This window comes from Mchenga conophoros, linkage group LG14 (genome assembly GCF_057382185.1).
Source record: "Mchenga conophoros isolate Kocher_MC1m ecotype Shallow Benthic linkage group LG14, M_conophoros_male_GT1.1, whole genome shotgun sequence".
NCBI classification, from domain to species: Eukaryota; Metazoa; Chordata; class Actinopteri; order Cichliformes; family Cichlidae; genus Mchenga; species Mchenga conophoros.
The window spans coordinates 24,322,105-24,343,516 of record NC_140539.1 but is presented as its reverse complement, the minus strand read 5'-3'; the positions used below and the strand labels follow the sequence as shown (position 1 = coordinate 24,343,516).

Genomic DNA, 21,412 nt, shown 5'->3' with positions numbered 1-21,412 from the left:
TAGGCGAAGCCTTTGTGTTTGTAGTTTTGTATCGTCAGTCTCGCTCTTTGTCATTAAAAAGAAAGACATAGAAAAGTTAGCATCCTGTGTGTTTGTGTATATTTGGCGGTTTTCTCATGCTTGCTTTTTTTCCCTCCCTCCTTTCTCAGTATCCTCAAGGCTATGGAGTTTGGAGCATCCGACTCTGTGCAGGTAAGACTAAGCAGCAGACTGTAGACTTGAGGTTGCAGCCACTAAGTTATTGACAAAGCAAAAATTGCACAACTAGATCAGTAAACATGACCATCTGAGAGGAGAGGCTGGAGAAAAGCTGTGTCAAAAGCTTTAATTTCCCCCTCTGTTTCTGATCTCCTTTCTGCCAGGACTCATCCAAACCCCTGGAGGTTCTGTTACTGGAGAGGAACCGAAGTCTTCAATCGGAGAGCGCCGCTTTGCGCATCGCCAACACCGAGCTCAGCGGTAAGTCTTATGTTGCTGTAAGGACCGGGTTCATCGACACCGGACAAACTGCTTTCACAAAACAAAAAAAAGAGAGAAGGTCAAGGGAGATTATGAGGCTTTAGCTGCAGTTCAAGTCATCAGGGAAGTGCATACAATCTTGTGTGCATATAGATGGTCTTTCTCTGAGAATACTTAACTCGTAATGTTTGCGGAATTATTTGCACCACAGCAGCCCACATGTACAGGTTCATTGGTCGAAAAAAAAAATAATGCAAAAGTCATGCAAAACTTTCTCATGGTTTGGAAATGTTGCTGGTGTAGTCCCGCTCTTCATGGAAGGGAGGAAAAGGCATCTTTGGTGTTTTGTAAATACCCCAGCAGGAGGTCAACCTGAACGGTAACGGAGCCGCATTACACAAGAACGAGGACAACGTGCAATGCCCCCGACATTAGGACTCTTGCCCTCTGCAACAGTGTTTATGGGTTTGAAATGTCATGGCTTTAGGCATGAATAGCTGAATAGCTTTGAATTGATTAACATTCACAGTGAGAGGAGCTTACTGTCTTACTCAATCATGTTAAGTCTCAATGGTTATGCATTAGAATAATATTTCTCCCAGCGATTATTATCAAGATGGGTTCTAGTAGTTACAAGACTGAGAAAATATATTTTTTGTCTGTATTTGTTCTGGTGAATAGAAAAATGTATTCAGTAGAACTCTCTAGGAGACAAGCAGCCGAGGGCCTTTGTTTTGAGTCAGCAGAGCTGTGCAGTCTGTCTTTTGGTGACATGCGTCTTTTTTCTGTTAAGCCAAACTAATTTCAGAAGTTTTTTTTATTTATTTATGTTTTTTCACCTGGATGTATTTTTCTGGACTAAAAACAATGTTACTACACCTACAATGGAATAAATCGGTGTGTAAGGACACACTGCAGCAGCATGGAAGAGGACTTGGTGTATTGGCTATCTAAGGACATCATCTTGCTCTGTCCAGTTACTTCTGCTTTGCCTGCAGCAGAGAGAGAGAGGGAAAAAGAGACTGAGCCCTGGGCCAAGCTAATCTGCCTAAGTGGCACAGTGTCAATTGTTTTGTTTGTCCTTTTTTTTCCCTCCAGGCTGTGGCTTACAAGAAAGGTTGAAATCACAAATGCATGGGCACTTGCCTGGGGGGGTTGGCAAAAAAGGAAACAGAGTTCACTAATTTGAAAAAGACTTGATTAAGACAACTTTCAACGTTTGTTATTTTATTTTTTCTCTCTCGTTTTGGAACCCCTTTTTTGTTGACTCCCCCCATAATGCATGGTGTGTCTGACCTTTCTTGTAGGGTCAGCCGGGCGAAAAGGGACAGAAGAGTCCACAGCGAAGGAGGAGACCGCGCCAAGCGACCCCTCTTCCTCACCCCCTCCTCCCCCTCCCTCTCTTCCGTCCTCCTCACAGCGCCCCCTGTCTCGCACTCACACGGACCCTCTCAACACTGCCACCACCACCACCAGCAGCAGCAGCAACAGCAGTGAAACGCTCCCTTTCGCTCCTACGGGCATTGGACAGGACTTCTACTCCCCCGTCTTCCCTCTGGTGGGTGGTAAGATGGCTTTGAACTCCTTGATTCAGCGGCAGCTGCTCCAGACCTTCTACTCAAAAGCCTTGCAGGAGTCCTCTGGAATCCCCAGTGGGGCTCTACTGTTCACCCCCTTCACGCCAACCCTCAGCTCCATCCCTACCTCCACCCCTGGCTCAGGGTCTGCTGCCATCCCTCTAGCAGCCAGCAGCCCCCAGCCACCTCCAGCCAGCCCTGACATGGCTCCTGTTAACGGGAGCAGTACAGCTGGCAGCGCCCCCTCCCCATCACCAAGCCACTCTGATGCTAATACAGGAAGTGTTTTGGACGGGGAGGACATGGACACAGCGGAGATTGCTCGGCAAGTGAAAGAGCAGCTGATCAAGCACAACATTGGTCAGCGTGTGTTTGGTCATTATGTGCTGGGACTGTCCCAGGGATCAGTCAGCGAGATCTTGGCCAGACCAAAGCCGTGGAACAAGCTAACCATCAGGGGGAAGGAGCCGTTCCACAAGATGAGGCAGTTCCTCGCCGATGAGCAGAACATCCTCGCTCTGCGCAGCATCCAGGGACGGCAGAGAGGTGAGTCTGCGTTCCTGTATTGTTGTCTGTGCGTGGGGGAGTGTGTGTGTCTTGCATGTTGTGTGTATGTGTGTAAAGCCCTGCATAGAGCAACTGATTAGCTTGTCAATATGGACTAGCTTTTTTATTTTTCTTTCTCTTTCCTAACTCCCATTCTGTGCCCCACCTGTGTTTTTTGAATGAGCTCCTAGTCACGCACTGATCCCAAGAGCCTCTCCTAGCTATCGTGGTCAATACAGAAACCTTTCACACATCAATAGTATTGATCGGTGGGAACTAGGAGAAAGGCAGGGGTACTGTTAACTACGGGTAGATTCGATTAGCCTGGGCTTGCCTTTCTTAACGCATCAAGACATTGCTGATTGAAGTTGGTCTCAGAGGTACATAAAAAATATACCACAATTTGCCAGCGAGTCATAGATGGTCCATGTTGGTATTCCCATGTTTGATAGCTGCCACTAGGCCGTCTCTGTGGTGGCTTTATTATAACTTTTGGAGGTAGAAGTTGGAATCCTACTTGGGCCACAGATGGTTAAGATCAATGCATTTATGGTACTATATAATGTGCATTGGAAGGAACAGACACTTATTATGTTTGCAGAGCATTGTAAGGCACCATTTAGTCTAGCTGTAAAAGGAAAAAAACACACAAGTGCTGTAACATAGTGTGTGGTATATTGTTTTTAACAGAGGGCTCAGGCCAGCCCCAGCTTAGCCGAGTGTTTCAGGACGCTCCGAAGCGGAGAACCCTCTCCGATACAGCTTCACACACAGGTCTGTCCCCTTCACACACGGAGATTCTAGCACGTTCTGTCTGTGTGGCATGTTTGTGTTGGGATGTTTCTGTGTTGTGTGTGCCTATGTCGCCATATATTAATTGCGGGCAGGCATACAGATATAAATGTGCCTTGAAGGTAACCGCACAGTTTCAGTGACTTGCGTCAAAGGAAAAGCCAGCATGTGTATTTAGGGATTTTATTGGTAGTTGTTATTCTGCGGGGAGTATTTACTATACGAACCCTGCAGCACGTGTGCATGTGCAAGCTCTAAAGGGACCTGAGAAATTATGACAATCCCTCCAGTGTAGTTGCCTTGAAGCTCAGTGGTGGGAATGTTGTTCTTTGTGCTGTGCTATGGTGTAATTCTTCCATCAGCGTCTCCTCTTTATCTGTTCTGTTAGTATTCCCAGCGTTTTAATCTGACGAGGTATTCCGTCTCCTCCCATTCCCTCATCCTCTCTTTCCAGGTAACATCACCGCTCGTGTGCGCACCCCAGAGGCAGGTTCTGATGAAGCTATCAAGTCCATACTGGAGCAGGCCAAAAGAGAGCTGCAGGTGCAGAAAGCTGGTAAGTTGGAGTTATTTATTTAATTTTTTCCCTCCCGTCTTCTCCGGGGCATTTAAGGTGCCCATGATGGCTGTGTCTGTAATGAAGGCCGTTTTTCTCCTCTCTGTAGACTTGTCTCATGCTCAGCCGTCCTATGCAGGACTGAAAGGGGGAGGTGGAATAGGAAGTGGAGGGGGGAGCGGATCAGACGAAGCCATCCGCTCCATCCTAGAACAAGCTCGCAGGGAGATGGAAGCCCAACAGGCCGCACTGGAGCCCATCCTTAAAGCATCATCTTCCTCTTCGTCATCAGTGTCACTATCACAGAGGGACATCCTGAGCTCATCTCTTACCGCCCCGCTTCCCCCTTACAACCCCCTGGCCCTTTCCCTCAAGAAACCTCCCAGCTCCCTCTTGTCCTCGCCCTCATCCCCGTCTCCAATTCTGGACTTTAGCTCCAGCGTGAAGCGAGAGGGCCGCAGCTCTTCGGGGGTCGATATGTCTGCTGATGGAGCTCTCAGGATGGGTCGGGGCTCAGAGGGACTGTCCCGCTCCGGAAGTGCCGGAGGAGCAGGTTACTGGAGAGAGCAGTGGTGGAGCAACATGCAGACGGATCCGCGAAGGACCATGTCCAGCCAGATAGGAGAAGAGAACCACAACCAGGAGGACTCTAAAGAGGTGAGGTTTAGGGGCAGTTCCAGAGTTTCATGGCTTTGCTTTGACTGTCCATTGGTTGCACGTCTGAAGTCTTCTCCCTCCACGGGGTTTAGGGTATACTGACCGACAGTCTGTCTCGACACAAACCGTGGAACAAGTTGAACCAGAGGAGCAGAGAGGCGTACCTCCGCATGCAGCCTTGGCTCAACGGAGACCAGGGGCAAAACGCACACATCCAGCAAACTCAGAACCAAGGTAAACAAATCACATGCAAATACACACACCGACACACACCATATATTATGTTGGAACGCTACTCTGAAAGCCTGATTAGAGCTAGTGGCTAGTTGTTACTGTCACTCTGTCACTCACCCCACCCGCCCTCCTCCTCATCCCCCTCGTCCTTCTTGCTTCCATCCCACCCACCGTCTCCCCCCTCCTGCTCACTTCTCCTCCCACTATCCCCCTCCTCCCCCCACATCCCCAGTGCTGTGGCAGTGTCAGCCAGCAAGCTGCTGGTTTGTCATGTCATAGACAAGTTAGTGTTGCAGCGCCAGATGGCAGCTCTGCATGTGTGTGTCTGCGCGCATGTGTGCGTGTGCGTACATGCACGTGTGTGTCTCTTTTTCTCTCTGGGGGTGTAAACAGCAGCTAATGTACACTGACAGCTCCTCATGACTGCTCTCTTCCAGCCTGCTGAGCTGCACAGCGGCACTACACAGACAGAGACAGGGAGATGAAGGAATAGGAGGAGGAAGCCAAAAAGGCTTCAAACTGAAAACTTAAGCACCTTTGCTGTTTGTTCAACAGGAGTTAAATTAGTCGATGTAATTTGACTGAAGTCCCTCCTGAACCCAGCAGGGAGAGGAGATGAAACTAGTGTCGCCTCGCATAGTTACACGTCGCCTAACCTGTGCGAACTTTCTCATTCTGTGTCGTGCTCGAGCAGAGGGTACTCCCAAGACATCAGCAAGCTGCAGCCCCGCTCCAGAGTCCCCCCTCAGTTCAGCTGAAGAATCTGTCAATGGTCTCACTGGGGACCCACTTGCGTCACAGTCCTCCAGTCTCAAACCTCCGTCTGAGGATCCTTCAGGTGGGGAGTCTCAGCCGGGCACCCCGCTGCCTCTACCAGGTCACTCGGGTCTGAGCATCCAGGAGATGGTTGCAATGTCTCCTGAGCTTGATACCTATGCCATCACCAAGAAGGTTAAGGAGGTGCTAACCGATAATAACCTGGGTAAGACCTTTTTTTTTGTTTGTTTTTTGCTCTTATGCTCAATTGTGGTGTTGTACTTTTCTGTGTAGTTTAACTGGTTCCATTTTCTTTCTCCAAACCAGGTCAGCGTCTGTTTGGGGAGACTATCCTGGGTCTGACTCAGGGTTCTGTCTCAGACCTGCTGGCCAGGCCTAAACCCTGGCACAAGCTGAGCCTGAAGGGCAGGGAGCCCTTTGTCCGCATGCAGCTCTGGCTCCAGGACCCACACAGCGTGGAGAAACTTATGGACATGAAACGCCTGGAGAAGAAAGGTGTGTGTGTGTGTAACAAAAAGCTCAATGAGTAGAAATAGATGCATACTCTATATACAGCACAGCATGCTGTCAGAAATAATAATCGAAAGGCTCAGAAAACCTTTCATGTTTTGTGCTTAAGCATGCATTTATTTGAGAAATATGCTCACAAAAAAACAAAGCCAAAAAAACCACACACAAGCAGCAGCCTTTGAATTACACATGCACATCTGCACACAATATCCTTTGTGCAGGACAGCAGAGCATGTTGTGCAGATCACAGTCATCTTGGTGTGATGTCAGTACCAATCAGGACTGCAGACATCACGTACTGTATTCAATGTGACAGCTAGGCGACTGCCGGGGGCCTGCTTACTCACAGTCATCAGCACTACTCTTCATCATCGTCATCAACATAATAATCATCAGTGTCTATAAGCTCGTATTTTTATCATTTATTAGCCCATTGCCCGCTCCATCACTCCATCATCCTGCACTCTTTTCTGTCAGGAGGATACGTTTAGGAATCAAAAACCCCCAATAGGCCTGCTTCATAACCCTCCCCCTCCTCCCTCGCTGCCTCACAGTGACCCTGCACTGCCCACTTGAAGCAAACAGGGTATGGATATTTGAACCTGCCAGTGGGCACAGCCGTCCAGGATCAGCTTACCCTGCTGATATCACAAACTACGCACAAGGGCGAAAAACACAACTGACCTTACGCCTGTGTGGTCAGGGGGTTGGACTGGTGGGGTTGCACTACATTCAGCTTCATGTTAGATTATTGACCAAGAGTAATGCATCCAAATAGCAATGGGCAATAGTTCTGGCTACCAGCAGAGCCCAGAGGAAAGACATGGACCTAGTCCAAAGTTACCACATTTGACCTCTCACCCTTGTGGTGCAAGCCTGCGAGGCGGCGCACAACTTTGAGAGCGCTCTAACCTTGCTCTGAGGGGCTTTTCCCTGCAACACTAATGTATCTGGCAGCATGTATTGGGGTTGGGAAAATGTCAACCTCATACGAAGCTGCCATGAGCTGTTCATTTTCAGTTGCTGGCGCCCCGAGTGAACGGTGCTGCTTGTTTGCTGTAAAATGGAAGAGATGCATTCATTGTTACAACTGGTGAGAAAGACGAGAGCACCACCTAGTGGCTGATTGGGAGGCTGGCGGCATTAGTTGTCAGACCTGTTACGTTGTATGAAAATTACTCCAAGTCTTTGTCATCATCTTGCTAATCTGCATTGAGCTTGGCTCAATGCAGCTGATTCAGAGCTCAGTAATAGGGGTTATTGCCGAGAAGAGAGACTCCATCTCCTGCCTCAGGGCTTTTGATGGAAACACGATTACACATTAACAGCGGAAATTCAAAGGCAATCAGTGTTTTCTTATTGAATGGCAAACCTTGCTGACAAATCTTTTACCTGTTTATGTTCCAGCTGAAGTCCCACCTCTCTGCTGCTCTGCTGTCTTTATATGTTAATGCAGCACATTTTATATAACTGCTTAAATGTCATGTGGTACAGCTATTTATGCATTTTTAAATGTAATCCTTCACTTGTATTGAAATGTCTCTGTTATGCACTGTAGTTTGCATCTGTGGTTTTTACTGGTGTTGCCAGCTTTATCATTGAAACTCCCCATTCATTTGTAGATTTATTAATGTATTCACTGGATGACCCATTTCTCCCTCTTTCCCATCCAGCATACATGAAGAGGCGGCTGAGCTCCTTGAGTGATGGCCATTCTGTGGACGGAGGCTTGGTGGGGTCAGAGTACATGCAGGGCTCCCAGAGCCCAGGGCAGCAGCAGCTGAAGAAGCCCAGGGTGGTGCTGGGCCCTGAGGAGAAGGAGGCTCTGAAAAAGGCTTATCAGCAGAAGCCCTACCCCTCCCCCAAAACCATTGAGGAGCTGGCCTCCCAGCTCAACCTAAAGACCAGTACTGTTATCAACTGGTTCCATAACTACAGGTCAGCATTTAGGAGAAAAAAAGATGGACTCCTGCTAAATTCTTTCTGTTGTTCTGCATTTATTAGCTGCTCTCTGATGGATTAAATATAGTTTACCTGAAGTTAACACGATAAGGATCTCATGTCTTTGTGAATAGTACCTCTGTTCAAATTCCTTGTTTTATTGAAATACATTAGTGGGTTCGTCTTGACTTTATCTGCGGATAAATGAATTGTCTAAATCTTTGTGTACGACTCTGCCAGATCACATTGTGTTTTTGTTGCACTGTTAGTCCAAATGCGTAAGCTGTTCCCTGTTCATCGAAAATATTTTGACATTAGTAGAGTGTATTGTATTCCACAAATTGAATTTCAGGATTTAATTAGCGTGACTGAACTCATGTTTCCCTCTTAGGTCACGTATTCGGCGAGAGCTCTTCATAGAGGAGATCCAGGCAGCTGGAGGGGTAGGGCCTGGCAGCGAAGCGGGATCGCCTTCCCTCCGTGGGTCCAAATCAGGAGAAGGGGACAGCTGCGATGGGACGGAATCTGAGGGCACAGTGGAGACACGCCAATCTCTGGGCATTGGCTTGGAGGATCACAGAGGAGCATGCAAAGACCACGACATGGAGGCTGAGTCTGAGGCAGGGGGCTCTAATAATTCCCCTGCCCAGTTAGACTGCACCGCCACAGGCTTGGCCGGGCCGGGCTCCAGCGGTGGACAGGGTGGACTGGGGCTTTTCAGCCTCACAGAGGCATCCTCCAGTAGCTCTGCCTCTAGTACTAACATCCCAGCCTCTGGCCCTGCCAGGAACCCCAGGGACAACAATCTGCGCAAGAAGAAAGCAGCCAATCTCAATAACATCATCCACAGGCTGGAGAAGGCTGCCAGCAAAGAGGATCCCTCAGAGTGGGAGTTCTAGCTCCCCCTGATCATCCTTCATCCTTCTCGTCTCATAACCTCACGACCTCTAACCTTGGACCCCTCCTGCTCTGTTCCAGTTGGAGAGTGGACACAGCCAAAGTCAAGCTCAGCAGCCATTTTTATTACGTAGAAGCTTTCCAAAAAGAGGAAAGAAACAAAGAGTGGTTGGCAAAACCCTTAAAAAGAAGATTTACTGAATACGTAGAAGAACAAAATAAGAGAACTTAATTGTTTCTCCTGGTTTTTTTTGTTTGTTTTTGTTTTTAAAAACTGCGTTTTGTTTTTGTACTGAGAAAAGCACTTAGCCGTCCTGCTGGCCTCTGGCCCTGCTGTACCTCCCCCTATCACCAGCCACTGGTGCACCAGACTGGTTAGTCCTGAGCTGGGGTCTGACCCACAGCTGGGGTTGAAACCTGGACTCAGTAACACAGGCAAGGCCTGACACAGCAGCTGTCACAGTGATAGACACTGATAGATGATAGATAGAGACAGGAACTCTCTTACAAGAACTCTCACTTTCTTAAAGGAGATTTTTTTCCGCTCTTCTTCTCACCTCCCAAGTGTCCACAAACCTCCCCTCACTCAGTGAGATGCCTCATTTTTCACACTGTAGAGTGACTGTTACAAACCCTTTGCCTTTTTCACTCACTGCGTGTGTGTGCGTGTGTTTGTATGTTAGGGGTTGTGTCAGTGTGCACCTGTGTGTGTGTGTGTGCGAGAGTGTATACACACCCAGAAAAAAGAGGAAAAAAAAGAAATGGTGTGTATGTGTATTCTCTTCTCAATGGCAGCATGTTTTCATTTTTTTAATCTCACTCCTACACTCTTAAGAGGGTAGTTGAAGGCCTGCTGGCTGAGCTGCCATGGTTACTGGTGTAAGAACGATGAACTTTGACCTGTTGTGTCCCATATCCTATCCTGCTGACAGCCATGTGATGGCCAGAAGGATGTGTAATTCCTCACAAAATACACACACTCATCTGAAGAGGAAGGAAGGAAAGAAGGACCCCTCTTTTTGCCTCCTTAAACCCTTCTTTTTAGGATGAAGGATGATCTGTTTTTTCTTTGTTTTGTTTTTAAATATTGCAATTTGGTTGCCAATAAGAGATTGCACAGTCTATTGACTCTAAAGAGTACAAAAATAGGGAATTTTAGGAAACATTTTTAATTAGTACAAAATAAGAACAGAAAAGACAAGAATAACAAGTTACTGTTTAAAAAAAGAAAGAAAGAAACAACAACCTTAGAATGGAATAATGTTGCATTGTTGACATACAATGAATTCACGTAGTACTGTAGCTGTCTGACATGGTGATACTATACGTGTCTCTCGTTGTTTTTGGTTGTGCACGTCACAACTTTGCCCAGCACTGGACCTGCTGGGTGGGTGTGTTTGTGTGTGTGCGCGCGTGTGTGCGTGTATGTCCGCACCACCGACAAAATTTTCTCTGTTCACAAACACACATCTTTTTATAGGCCAAATCAGGAAGAGTGTGTGTACGTGTGTGTCTGTGTGCATTTGTTATTTGCCTGCATGTAAGTCAGGGTTGAGGTCAGTTCACTCAGAATTGGACCGATCGATCGATCGATTTGTCAATAATGAAATTCTTGATGGAAAATGGGTATTTTTTTTTTTTTTTTTTTTTAAGCAAATGAATTGCAGCGTGCAGAAACTTCTGCTGGTGAATTCGCCCCAACCCTGGTGTGAGTAGTTACCACTCTCCTCCAGTCTCTCCTGTATCCAGGGATGTAAGTCTTTTTTGCATTGAATTCTACTGTATACACTACAAATTATAAGGCATATCACCTCCTCCCTGTCCCACACAAGCCCTCAGTGCCTGTCAGCCCACTGCCTCCCCTTTGTTTGTGTGTTTGTGTGCGTGCGTGAGAGTTTGCGTGGATGCATGTGCACGCACGCCTGTCGTCAATACATGCGTGTGCACAAAGCGTGCGTGAGACTCGAGTGTTCAGTGTTTCCGATGAGTGGGGTCATATTTCGTATCTTGCACACACTACTAGTGCACAACTGACACCCTTCTTTAAGCTGTTTGATGCGTTACCATTACATTAATCTTCTCACAAAGTAGTGTAATACTATGATTTACTGTAGCTTGGTTTTATTGCTATTTTGCATTTATAGTTTGGTTTTTATTCCGCTTATTTATAGGTGCTGTATTTTTCATTTAATGTCTTATCATTTGAGTTGTCTATTTTTTAAGGGATTATACTGTTCCTGAGGGCAAGTAACATTTTTATTAGACGTATAGACTGCCGGCAGTATTGGTTAATATTTACAAAGATGTACTAGTTCTCATTTGTTTGTATATTCATGAATCCTAAAGTTTAGTGTCATTTCAATAGCTTTTGAAAGATGTGTTTTGCTACAGTTCATGCTCCCGTAAGCATAAAAAGCTCTTACCACAACTGTTATGCTCACACACACACAAAAAGAAACTGCTAGCTAGAGAATCAAAGGACATATCAAGATCAGTGAATATATGATAGCATATCTGTTTTCCTGTTTTCTATCCTCCAATAATATTTGTTTGTTTGTTTGTTTGTTTGTTTGTTTGTTTGTTTGTTTGTTTTTGTCCTTCCTTTTTTTTCCCTTTTCCTGGGCAAGCCCAACACTACTGCTCGGCAGGGCACACAGCTTTCTTTAGATGTAGACCTTGCCCACTCATTAATCACATTAACTTAATTAACTGGTCCAAATTATACACTTTGTCAAATAGGTCAAGTGAAATTACCTAAACATACGAACGCATGTTAACTTGAAAGAGGTCATATCTGCCAAATTGAGATTAGAGAAGTGTACCAGCTAGCAGGTGTGCTACGCCAGATCGAGCAGAGATAGCCAGCCTATGATTATGCAGAATTTCTATTGCAGTTAGTAACGAAGCACTTATTAGGATCTTTGTAAGACTTACCAGGACAGGGTCTGTAAACACTACAACAAGAGTACGATCCCGGGATCCTGGGAAGTGTATGCCTTTAAAAAAAAAAAACAAAAAAAAAAAAGTGGTTGTAAACCAAGCACAGATGCTTATCCACATTGTAACACTAAAAACAACAACAAAAAAGAATCATAAGATAGCTGTACCCATGTTTTCTATGTGATTAAACTGAGTTTCTGTCCAGCCAACCCTTATTTCAAACTACAGATGACTGTGTGACAGGCGGGCCGTCGTCCTGTGCAGGTGTAGATATCATGAGTATCAAACGTGTTGTTTTCTATTCACAAATCCCAACGTTTTTTTTATAGCCTCCCACTTTCCCCTCAGCGTATACTCGAGATAAGGCGGCAGCCGGTCAAAAGTTTAAATCGGACTTTCCAAAGCGTCTGTTAGTTGTTAAAAAATAATCGCCCAAACGTCGGCTCTCCCTGCCGTCGACTGATGTGAGACATCTGTCCCCTGCTGCGCGCTGAATAGTGATACTGCCTTCTGTTGGGACCGCTTGGACTGGACAGCCACAGTGTGTTTGTTTTATGGTGATGAATAGCTACTGTAAAGTATGAGCACTTAACCCATCAGTAATTATTTTCTTTTTTTTTTTGTAATAGCCTGATCCATCCGCTCACCCGAACCGTGTGAGATCATCAGATTTGTGCCTTTAACTGCCAAGCAGGGCACCAAACTAGTGATGTCATTAGATGTAGAGGATTCCCCCCGATTCGTTCGCGATGCATCTCGCGTCCTGACCTGAAATTTGTTTCTCACGGTACTTTAAACTCGACTTCCATCAGCTCTCCGGAGAGGGTTTTATTTACAAACTAATTTGTTTGTTTGTTTGTTTATTTTTTTCCCACAATGCATTACTTACGTTGTATATAAACTGACTAGCAGCGAAAAAGGCCAGAGCATTGAATGAAGGAGGAAGCATGCAGAAATGGCATACACTGTAATAACACTGAATTTATTCATAGGGCATTTTTTGTATTTTTCTGTTTGTGTCAGGTTTGCTGTGACATTGATAAACGGCACTACAGGTATTGATAATGACACGTGCCAATTCTGATGGTTATTTGGAGGAAAAAAAAGAGAGAGACGTGTAAATACGGTCGATGGAGTAGCTATTAATTCACTATTGTCACGGTATGCTTTTGTTTTGAAGGCAGGAGGAGAGAAGGGACGATTCAGGACTTTTCCATGATCCACAGATATTTTTCTACAAATTTAAATCAGATGATTCTATACACTGTTGAATAACATTGTAAAGGTGTAACAGATGCTGTATATCATATCATGTTTTCTGAAGTCGTAAAGCTTTACTGTATGATCTGTTGAAGTAGTGGTTGTTCATTTGACATGTTTTTAGTTGTAATGGAAGCCCGAACAGCAGCACTGGTCACCATATTCAGGAGAAAAAAAGAAGAAAAAAAAATAAGAGAGAGAGAGAGAGAGAGACCTCAGATGTTTTTTGTAATACTTTTAAAATATATCTTATGAAGTGGGTTTTTGTAAGGAAACACTTTCTGAATCAGCGGTGCTGTATGCATAGCACACTCAGTAATACATACACACATAATACAGCACAATACACTCATGTTTTAAACCCTCCCCCCCTCCCTTAACCCCCTTTTAACTTTACTCACATGGCTTTTGTTATTGTTTTAAGTCTTAAAATCATTTCCCCGTCGTCTTTCACGCTTAAGCCTCGGAGATCGGCTCCGGGATAAAAAACATTTCATTCAGTACAAGACTTAAGATTTAAACAAACAAAAAAAAACAAAAAAAAAGAGGAAGCAAAAAGCCAAATAGTGACGTTAGTTATCCTCTTCTGTTGGAAAAAGGTCGCTGACTTTTTAAAATGTTGCATTTTTTTTTTTTTTTTACCCCTGTACATTGCTAGTGTCGTCGCTTCAGTTCACCCATAGCTTAAACCACAGTGTAGTCTGACAACCAAAATGACCTGGGGAGATCTTCACCCACCCACCCCCAACCTCCTCCCCATCTACCCCCACCCTAACCTCTTCCCTCCCCTTTTGGAAAGCTTTAAGATGCTTGTTGAGGCTTTAGCAAGTTCAGAGTATTGTTCTTTTTTTTTTCTTTGATTTTTTTTTTCCCTCCCCCCAACATGTCATCAACAACGTGAAAGTAATAATTCTCATCACTTTCTCCCAATGCTTATTTTTTTAATGAGTGTGTGCGTGCGCGTACGTGTGTGTTGTAGTACAAAAGGATGCATGACTGTAAAGGGATGGTCAAGATGTTTTTTGAAAGTCGTTTCCTCCCCCCTCTCTCCTTCCCCGTCCCTCTCCGCACTTCCGTCACTCCTGAGATGCTTTTTAACTCCTTCACGGTCTCCCTCCCTTTGGTTTGTTTTTCCTCATGTATCATTGTTTCTTTATCTTTCTATTTACTAAACGTATCATGTTGTTTGTTCTCAGCACTGTAAAACAGTCCCTTCTACAACATTGAAAAGCAATATCACTGTATGAAATGTTCACAATGTATTTGTTATGATTGACATTTGATTCATCATCATTATTATTCACATGCACCCTAGGTGTGATAATTGAAGTAAATCTCTTTTATACAAATACTAAAAGTGTGCTGTGGCTGTTTTTCTGTTCCGCGTTCACTCTGTAAAAGAAGTATTCTCAGAGAAAGAGATCAGTTGAGCTTGTTAGAAACAAAGAAAAGGGCTTTCACAGATGTTTTGGACTGCTTCTGCCTTTTATCAGCAGCTACAGGTGAGTTATGTTGGGTTATGTTTTATTATAAATTGTTTTTTTAAAGTCTACAGTTGGGAAGTTTTTTGAATCAGAGATGGTCTTAAAGTTGTTGTCTGTCTTCAGGACGTTACTCTGAGCTGCAGGTGGAGTTTGCAGCCGCGGTGCGTACCAGCGCCGAGCAGAAGGAGCTGATCCTGAAGCTGGAGCACGACCTGAGCACCGTCCAAGCCATGTCCTCCCTGCCGCGCCCCGATGCAGACGGGTCAGAGGTCAGCAACATGGGCAACATCCCCGAGCCGATCAAAGAGGCCTCTGCGACCTTTATCGGTAGGTCGCCGGGATGAAATGGAAAGTTGATGATGTTTGATCATGATGTGTTTGTTTGTTATTTGGATTCCTCACATGTCATCCCAAAACGAAACGCCACCTTTAGCCATAAAGTGGCCCCGCAGTTTAATTTATGATCAAAGTGGTGACAATATCAAACTGTTTAGAAATCGTTGGAAAGGACAAAGGATTTAAAAAACTAAAAAAAAATATTAATTTGCAATAAAAAAATATTGCAAATGTTTTGTGCAGAAATGCTCAAAATAAAGAGTCACTGTGAAACAACTTTACCATTTACCATAAAATCAAAAAACCACATTTATTAGACCATTAAAACCCCCAATAAATATAGAGATTGTAGAAATGGTCAGAAACTAAAAATGAGATGACTTATTTGGCAAACAACAGACTGAATTCATGGTTTTATACCCAAATAGGACTTTTCTGAGAAATAAGCAAATAAATGACTGCATCTAAGTTAAATTATGATAATAATAATGATAATATGTGGTTTACTGTTTGTTTGTTTGTTTTTTCATCTTTTTTGTAAAACTAATTTGAAAATTGAAATGATTGGAAATAAAATTAAATTTATGGAGGAAAAAAAACCTGTTTTAGCATTAAAAATATTATTTTGATTAACCATAAAAAAACATGAAACATAAAACAAGATTTTGGTCATTACAGTACAGTTAATATAAGGCAGCAGTGGCATAAACCTTACAGTGGATGGTGGTCTAATAATGTAATTTGTATATTTCCAGGGTTATTTGCAGCCAAGGACCTTTTCATAATCCTCACAACACCTGTGTAATAAAACTGTAATAAGCTGTAGTAGAAGGCGGCTGACATGCACGCTACAAAACACTTATATTTCACAACGTCACATAAATGTATAGTTGAGTCCTTAAAAGTCAAATAGAAAGCTGCGCACATTTTTCATGCGTGTGAATGAGCCGCCTCTCAACAGCTTTCTGCCTGAAAACGCAGCTCACGGTAGACGAGATGTGGAAGTGCATAAAAATTACAGCCACCCGAGAAAAAAAACAACAACACTTAATGTTTGCTGTTTGCATATTTCGCAGCCAGCAGGCACTTTCGCCTTTTTATGACACCTTACATTTATTTTTCAAACACATTTTAATGCTAATGTTACCTCTGCTTTCATTAACGCACAGATAAAGCAAAGGATGGAGAGATAATATTCAATGTTCAGTGTTATTGGAGTCAATTATCACATTTCAAAACCATGAGCAGAGCGGAGAAAAAGGGAAGAAGACTCCAAATTAAGAAAAGAGTCGTTACAGATCACTGATGGTAAATCTGCATTCACATGCCTGTTGGCACTGGCTCATCTGTTGCCTTAAATTTCTATTCTACGTGTCAAAAAATGACAAATTATTAGTTTAATGTTTTTCCCTTCTAAGCCTACCGCTGGCACGCCTCGTAAACCGAATTATTCACCCAGCTTTGATACTGAAGTTTGTCTTTAGCACAGCTTCTCTAATTGAAGTCAGATAAATGTGCTGAAGGATGCTCCGCAGGGGGTTTGTCTGTTTTTTGGATTCTCACCTGATTAGAGGCGTTCGAGTGCTTTTCTTTCGTGTGTCAGTTAAAACCTGAGGGTCTGGTGAGTTGAGCGCTGTCTATCTTAATAATCAAATAAACCTCGCTCGCCTCTGTCTGATCTGAAACGTTAGCCATGCAAATAGAGGAAAAGATTCCCGGCATGTAAGTGCTGCTTTATCTGCAGGTTCAGGTGTGAGCGCCCAGCCTGAGCTTCCTCAGGGCCAGATGGACTCGCTGCTCTCCATCATCTCCAGCCAAAGGGAGAGGTTCCGCTCTCGCAACCAGGAGCTGGAAGCTGTGAGTCACACACACATATGCACGCGCACACACACGTATATTCATGTGTCTCTTTCGCTGGAGGGCTAATTCCTCTTCCCTTTGTTCCCTCTGATGCCTGTAGGAGAGTCGCTCCATGCAGCAGACCATGCAGGCCCTGCAGAATGAACTGGACAGCCTTAGAGCGGACAACATCAAACTCTATGAGAAAATCAAATTTCTGCAGAGCTACCCAGGCAGAGTATGTCTGAGAGATTCTTTCTGATGTCCAGTTTGGTTTGCTGGCACAAAATAAACCCAGTTTGGGTGTTTCAGTGGCTGATGAATGCTTAATTTGGATCGGTCTCCCCTCCCTCTTGTGTTTCCTCCCTGCTGCAGGCTGGAGGCAGCGACGACACCGTGATGCGTTACTCCTCCCAGTACGAGGAAAGACTGGATCCGTTTGCTTCCTTCAGCAAGAGGGTGAAAGTCACACACTTGAGATCAAATAAAAATGTTAAACGCTGTCATTTCTTAGAGGAGTTTCTTTGTTTTATGAGATAGTGATAATAAATAATGACTAAATGCAGAGTGATGTCTAAACAGGTGAAGAAGAACATGGATTAATATTCCACAAACAGTTGTTTTATCATAAAATAAATCAACTCTAGATTTTATATTCACACATGCTGCCGGGAGATGTCGTCATAGTTCTGTGCGGTGTGTTTTCAGGAGCGTCAGCGCCGATACCTCAGCCTCAGCCCCTGGGATAAAGCAACTCTGGGCCTGGTAAGAATCTGAATCAAACATCAGACGCGTCTTCTGTGTGTCCGTGTGAACTTCTCATCTCACTCTCCGGTTGTTTGCGTCTCTCAGGGACGTGTGATTCTCTCCAACAAGATGGCCAGGACCATTGCTTTCTTCTACACTCTGTTCCTGCACTGTTTGGTCTTCTTGGTAGGTTTGCTTTCAGTACCGCGTGGCCTCCTCCGGTAGGTACATCTGCAGCTTCAGAGGAACAGGACTCACCTGTCACCTGTGATTATTTTCAGGTGCTGTATAAGACCGCTTGGAGCGAGAGCATTGGCAGAGACTGCTCAGCTTTCTGTGCGAAAAAGTGAGTGTGCCTCCTGCAGCGGAGTCAGAAGCTCGTCACATAATGCAGCAGATAAATGCGATGTTTTATTTGACCCTTACGAGTGCTTCGCTGTTTGTCTCAGGTACGCTGACCACATCCACCGTTTCCATGAGAACGACCCAAACCTTTAAGCCGACCCACGGTGACATCATGACATGGCATCGGTGACATCAACACTGAGCAGCATGCATGTTCCTTAGAGAAGTTTACCTTTATTAAAGCTCCTTTATTCTTCCTGCAGTAGCTAATTTCACCACTAGGGGGCAGTTTAGGGCTGTGAACTGTAAATTAAAGGGTTGCTTGATTACTTGATGATTGGTAAGTTGCAGGTGATATACAAAACCATAATCTGACGTTTATTAGATAATACAATACTGAAAGTCAATCATTAACAGTATATATGAGACATGTGCTATTTAAAGCAGGTTTAATGAAGTTCTTCTTTATCTTTCTGGACTGAAGGGACCACGATACTCCTTATTCTTTTTTTTGTTTGTGCGGTGTGTTTAACTGGAACTGAAGATGTAAGTTTAGGTTGGTGGGGTTAACATTAAACCATTAAGACATTAACATTAAGTTTGATTGGTGGGTAAAAGCACAGCTTGAAGTTATATAGAAGGATTTTTGAGCAGATCCTGGTGGTGGAACAACACATACAGTAGTTAAGATTTTTTCATTCCTTTTTGCTCTATTTCGAATAATTAATGGGAGTAATAAGTGATTGGTAGGTACTAGTTTTAATGGTTTGTTACTGTTGTTTGTTATTAGGAGACCGTTTTCTTCTCGGCTGAGTGATGCAGTAATAGACTAAAGGTTACTGAGTCTGTGATCCTAATACTCAACGTCATTGTGCGTGTTTACCTGCTTTCTTCTCCCTTTCTGTCATTGCACATCTATTACAATAAAGACTATACAGCAATTTCTTTTGTAGTCTCATTTTATCTTCATCTTGTGGTGTGTGAGATAGCCGAAGATAATATACATACAAATCCATTCAGTTTTATTTATATAACCTTAAATCACATTAACAGTTGCCTGCTTTATGTTGTAGGGTAAAGACTCTATAATAATCCAGAGAAAGGAGAAGTAGGACAGTGGGAAGGAAAAAGTGCCTTTTGACAGGAAGAAACCTTTGGCTAATTGCTCTCTGGTTACGTAGCAAGTTCGGACCTAGATTTTACACAGAACTCAAAATCAAGCTTAAGTCTGCTTATGTGCTGTGTAATACTGACTTGTATGGTGGTTTCCTTCCTTAGAAGTAATAGTTTTTGTAATTTCTGCTACTTTGTCTGGGTGATGGCAAGAGGGGTAAAAACTGTTGGCTGTGTTGTAGCGTAGACCTGTAGTGCTATATAAAAGGGAGACATTGGAGCAGGTAGTGCCTTCAAACTCAAGTCAACAGTGGGCAGGTGGACGCTTTCCTGCAGACTTGCCTGTCAGCTGTCTGTCTCTGTCCTCTTTGGAGTTTGAACCTGACCAGAGCGTGATGGATGTGCTCAGTCGGCGCTGCGTAGACTCGTATCTGTATCTGCAGCTGCCGAGACAGGATGAACTTCCTGAGCAGGCTGTACTTTCTCTAATGTGTCAATGTTCTCTCACTATCTGTTGCACTAGATAGGACTATAAGTTTATTTTTGCTCCAGTGCCAAATGCATTGTGTCTACTGTAGCTGGACACAACCCAGAAGAGAATCAAATAACAGCAGTTATTAGTATTGTACAGCACTTTGGTCTACCAGGTGTGTTTTTAAAGTGCTATATAAATAAATAAATGATGATGATGATGATGCAGAAAATTGTTCCACTGCCAAAAACAGTGTCCAGATCTCTCTTAGGATTTTTTTCTGAGTGTAAAGATAAGTAAATGTATTCTAAAGCAGAAATGAACAAGCTTAGGCCTGACACTGATCATTTCCTTAGTATTAAAAGGACTAACACCGTATCTTACATGTAACTATATTCACCTACCTACCACGTTGGGGCGGCTGTAGCGCATCAACTAATCTGAAGGTTGGTGTTTCGATTCCTGGCTGCTCCAGTCTGAATGCCCAAATTATCCCTGAGCAACATACTGAACCCCGAGTTGTAATTCCAAGGTAATTACACTCTCAGTGGTGGGCAGCAGTATAACGTGCTACCGAAAAAAGAGCACATCAGTAACATTATAGGGATCTTTTTAATGAGTTAATGAACGTTAAAAAAAAGAGCGTTGTTGGGTTTGTGTAACAGCTGCACCATGACGAAGGAAAAAAAAAGAGTAACCGTCTAAATAAAGACGGGGAATGAATTCACAGATCAGTGATTCGACCCTCAGCGGTCCCTCTGAAGTCTGCCTACATCTTAGCATGACTGAATTAACCTGCATTATTCATGAGAGGCAATTCTTAAAGAGCACCACAGCTCACTGCCATTAAAGACAAACAAGGCTGGCAGACTCAGACGTGCACTTCCTCCTCCACCATTCCGGCCTCTATCTTAAGCCCCATTTTGCTTATCAATCAGAGCAGGCTCCAGGGCTATCTCGGCACAATTACGGCTTCATTCTGCCCCCCAGACCGCCATTCACCTTTGACCTCAATCTTTTTTCACATTGCCTCTCCTCTCACGCGTCCCCACCACACTTTCTCCTACATCTCTCATCTCAGCGTCTCCAGCTGCCCATCGTCAGCAGCATAAATATTAACATCCTCCATCTGTGGAATTACAAAGGTCTTAAGTAAGCCTAATGGCCCAATGTTATTTTTATTGCAGTGGACAGGCCGCCTCACTTGGACGGGTCCTCTCATTAATGACAGCGCACTGATGCCTCAGCATTTCATTTATTTATTTATTTTTCGCCTTGCCATGCTTGTTTTGAGGCTGTTCGAAAGTGCACATGAAAGAAGAGGACAGCGGATCATCTAATCCTTTTGCTTTCCATCCTGTGTTCAGCAGAGGGCAGTAAAGTTATGTTCTTTTTATCAATATGAATTATTTAGCTGACTCTTCTGACTGTAGCCTTGCTTTTGTCTGCCTGCAGCTTCCCTGATTTCTGTTTCCTGTTAATGAAACAGTGTTCCCAACATCTCCACTTGTGTCTTTAATGGCACGACATGGATCTGATGTTGACATGTTTTCTTTCTTTTTTTAATTAGTAGGGAAATTTTTTTGGATTACTATATTAAAGTTTCATGCTTCCAATATGTGAAGATCAAAGTGACAGCTTTAGATCTTAGATATAAATTCTTTTAATGGGATTTTTGTTTGGCTCCATAATGTAGGTGTTTACACATTCACCGAACAAGCAAAAGATCCCCAAAGGAGACACAAATCCCCTTTGGGGTTGCATCAGGAAAAGCATCTGACGCAAAAATCTGCCAAATCAAACACGTGACGCTACCTGCTGTAGTGAATAACAGAACAACTGAAAAGCAGCTACAATAAAAATACAACCCATAATTTTTCTCATTAGCCGACCCACAACTCAAACAAAAACACTGTATTACCTGTTTTTG

General features: G+C 43.9%; 2 protein-coding genes across 5 annotated transcripts in view; both read left to right on the top strand.

Moving 5' to 3' along the window:
- The window catches only part of cux1a (cut-like homeobox 1a), a 53,964-nt gene extending 43,375 nt beyond the window's left edge, over positions 1–10,589 (top strand). For 3 of the 4 annotated variants that reach the window (XM_085243514.1, XM_085243517.1, XM_085243516.1), the window contains 11 exons: positions 150–192; positions 363–459; positions 1,767–2,582; positions 3,273–3,356; positions 3,829–3,930; positions 4,040–4,587; positions 4,680–4,821; positions 5,516–5,803; positions 5,905–6,093; positions 7,782–8,046; positions 8,441–10,589. In XM_085243514.1, the coding sequence (XP_085099640.1) occupies positions 150–192; positions 363–459; positions 1,767–2,582; positions 3,273–3,356; positions 3,829–3,930; positions 4,040–4,587; positions 4,680–4,821; positions 5,516–5,803; positions 5,905–6,093; positions 7,782–8,046; positions 8,441–8,948 (3,082 nt within the window). In that variant the 3' untranslated portion in view covers positions 8,949–10,589. The remainder of the gene's footprint in view (positions 1–149; positions 193–362; positions 460–1,766; positions 2,583–3,272; positions 3,357–3,828; positions 3,931–4,039; positions 4,588–4,679; positions 4,822–5,515; positions 5,804–5,904; positions 6,094–7,781; positions 8,047–8,440) is intronic. The other variant, XM_085243515.1, reaches the window with a different exon arrangement.
- A 73-nt stretch (positions 10,590–10,662) lies between these two features.
- On the top strand, positions 10,663–18,838 carry cux1b (cut-like homeobox 1b). Its single transcript, XM_085243518.1, has 8 exons — positions 10,663–14,957; positions 16,711–16,823; positions 16,927–17,043; positions 17,181–17,264; positions 17,514–17,570; positions 17,658–17,738; positions 17,834–17,898; positions 18,002–18,838. Exons 1-8 carry the CDS (start codon positions 14,861–14,863, stop codon positions 18,048–18,050), a joined length of 663 nt encoding a protein of 220 aa, XP_085099644.1. The 5' UTR covers positions 10,663–14,860; the 3' UTR covers positions 18,051–18,838.
- The last annotated feature ends 2,574 nt before the right edge of the window (positions 18,839–21,412 follow it).

Bases quoted from the DNA above. Each gene is read 5' to 3' on its own strand.
- cux1b (XM_085243518.1), top strand. From the start codon at position 14,861: ATGTCCTCCCTGCCGCGCCCCGATGCAGACGGGTCAGAGGTCAGCAAC. The intron at 14,958-16,710 runs GTAGGTCGCCGG...CTTTATCTGCAG, and splicing joins GGCCTCTGCGACCTTTATCG to GTTCAGGTGTGAGCGCCCAG. The intron at 17,044-17,180 runs GTATGTCTGAGA...TCCCTGCTGCAG, and splicing joins TGCAGAGCTACCCAGGCAGA to GCTGGAGGCAGCGACGACAC.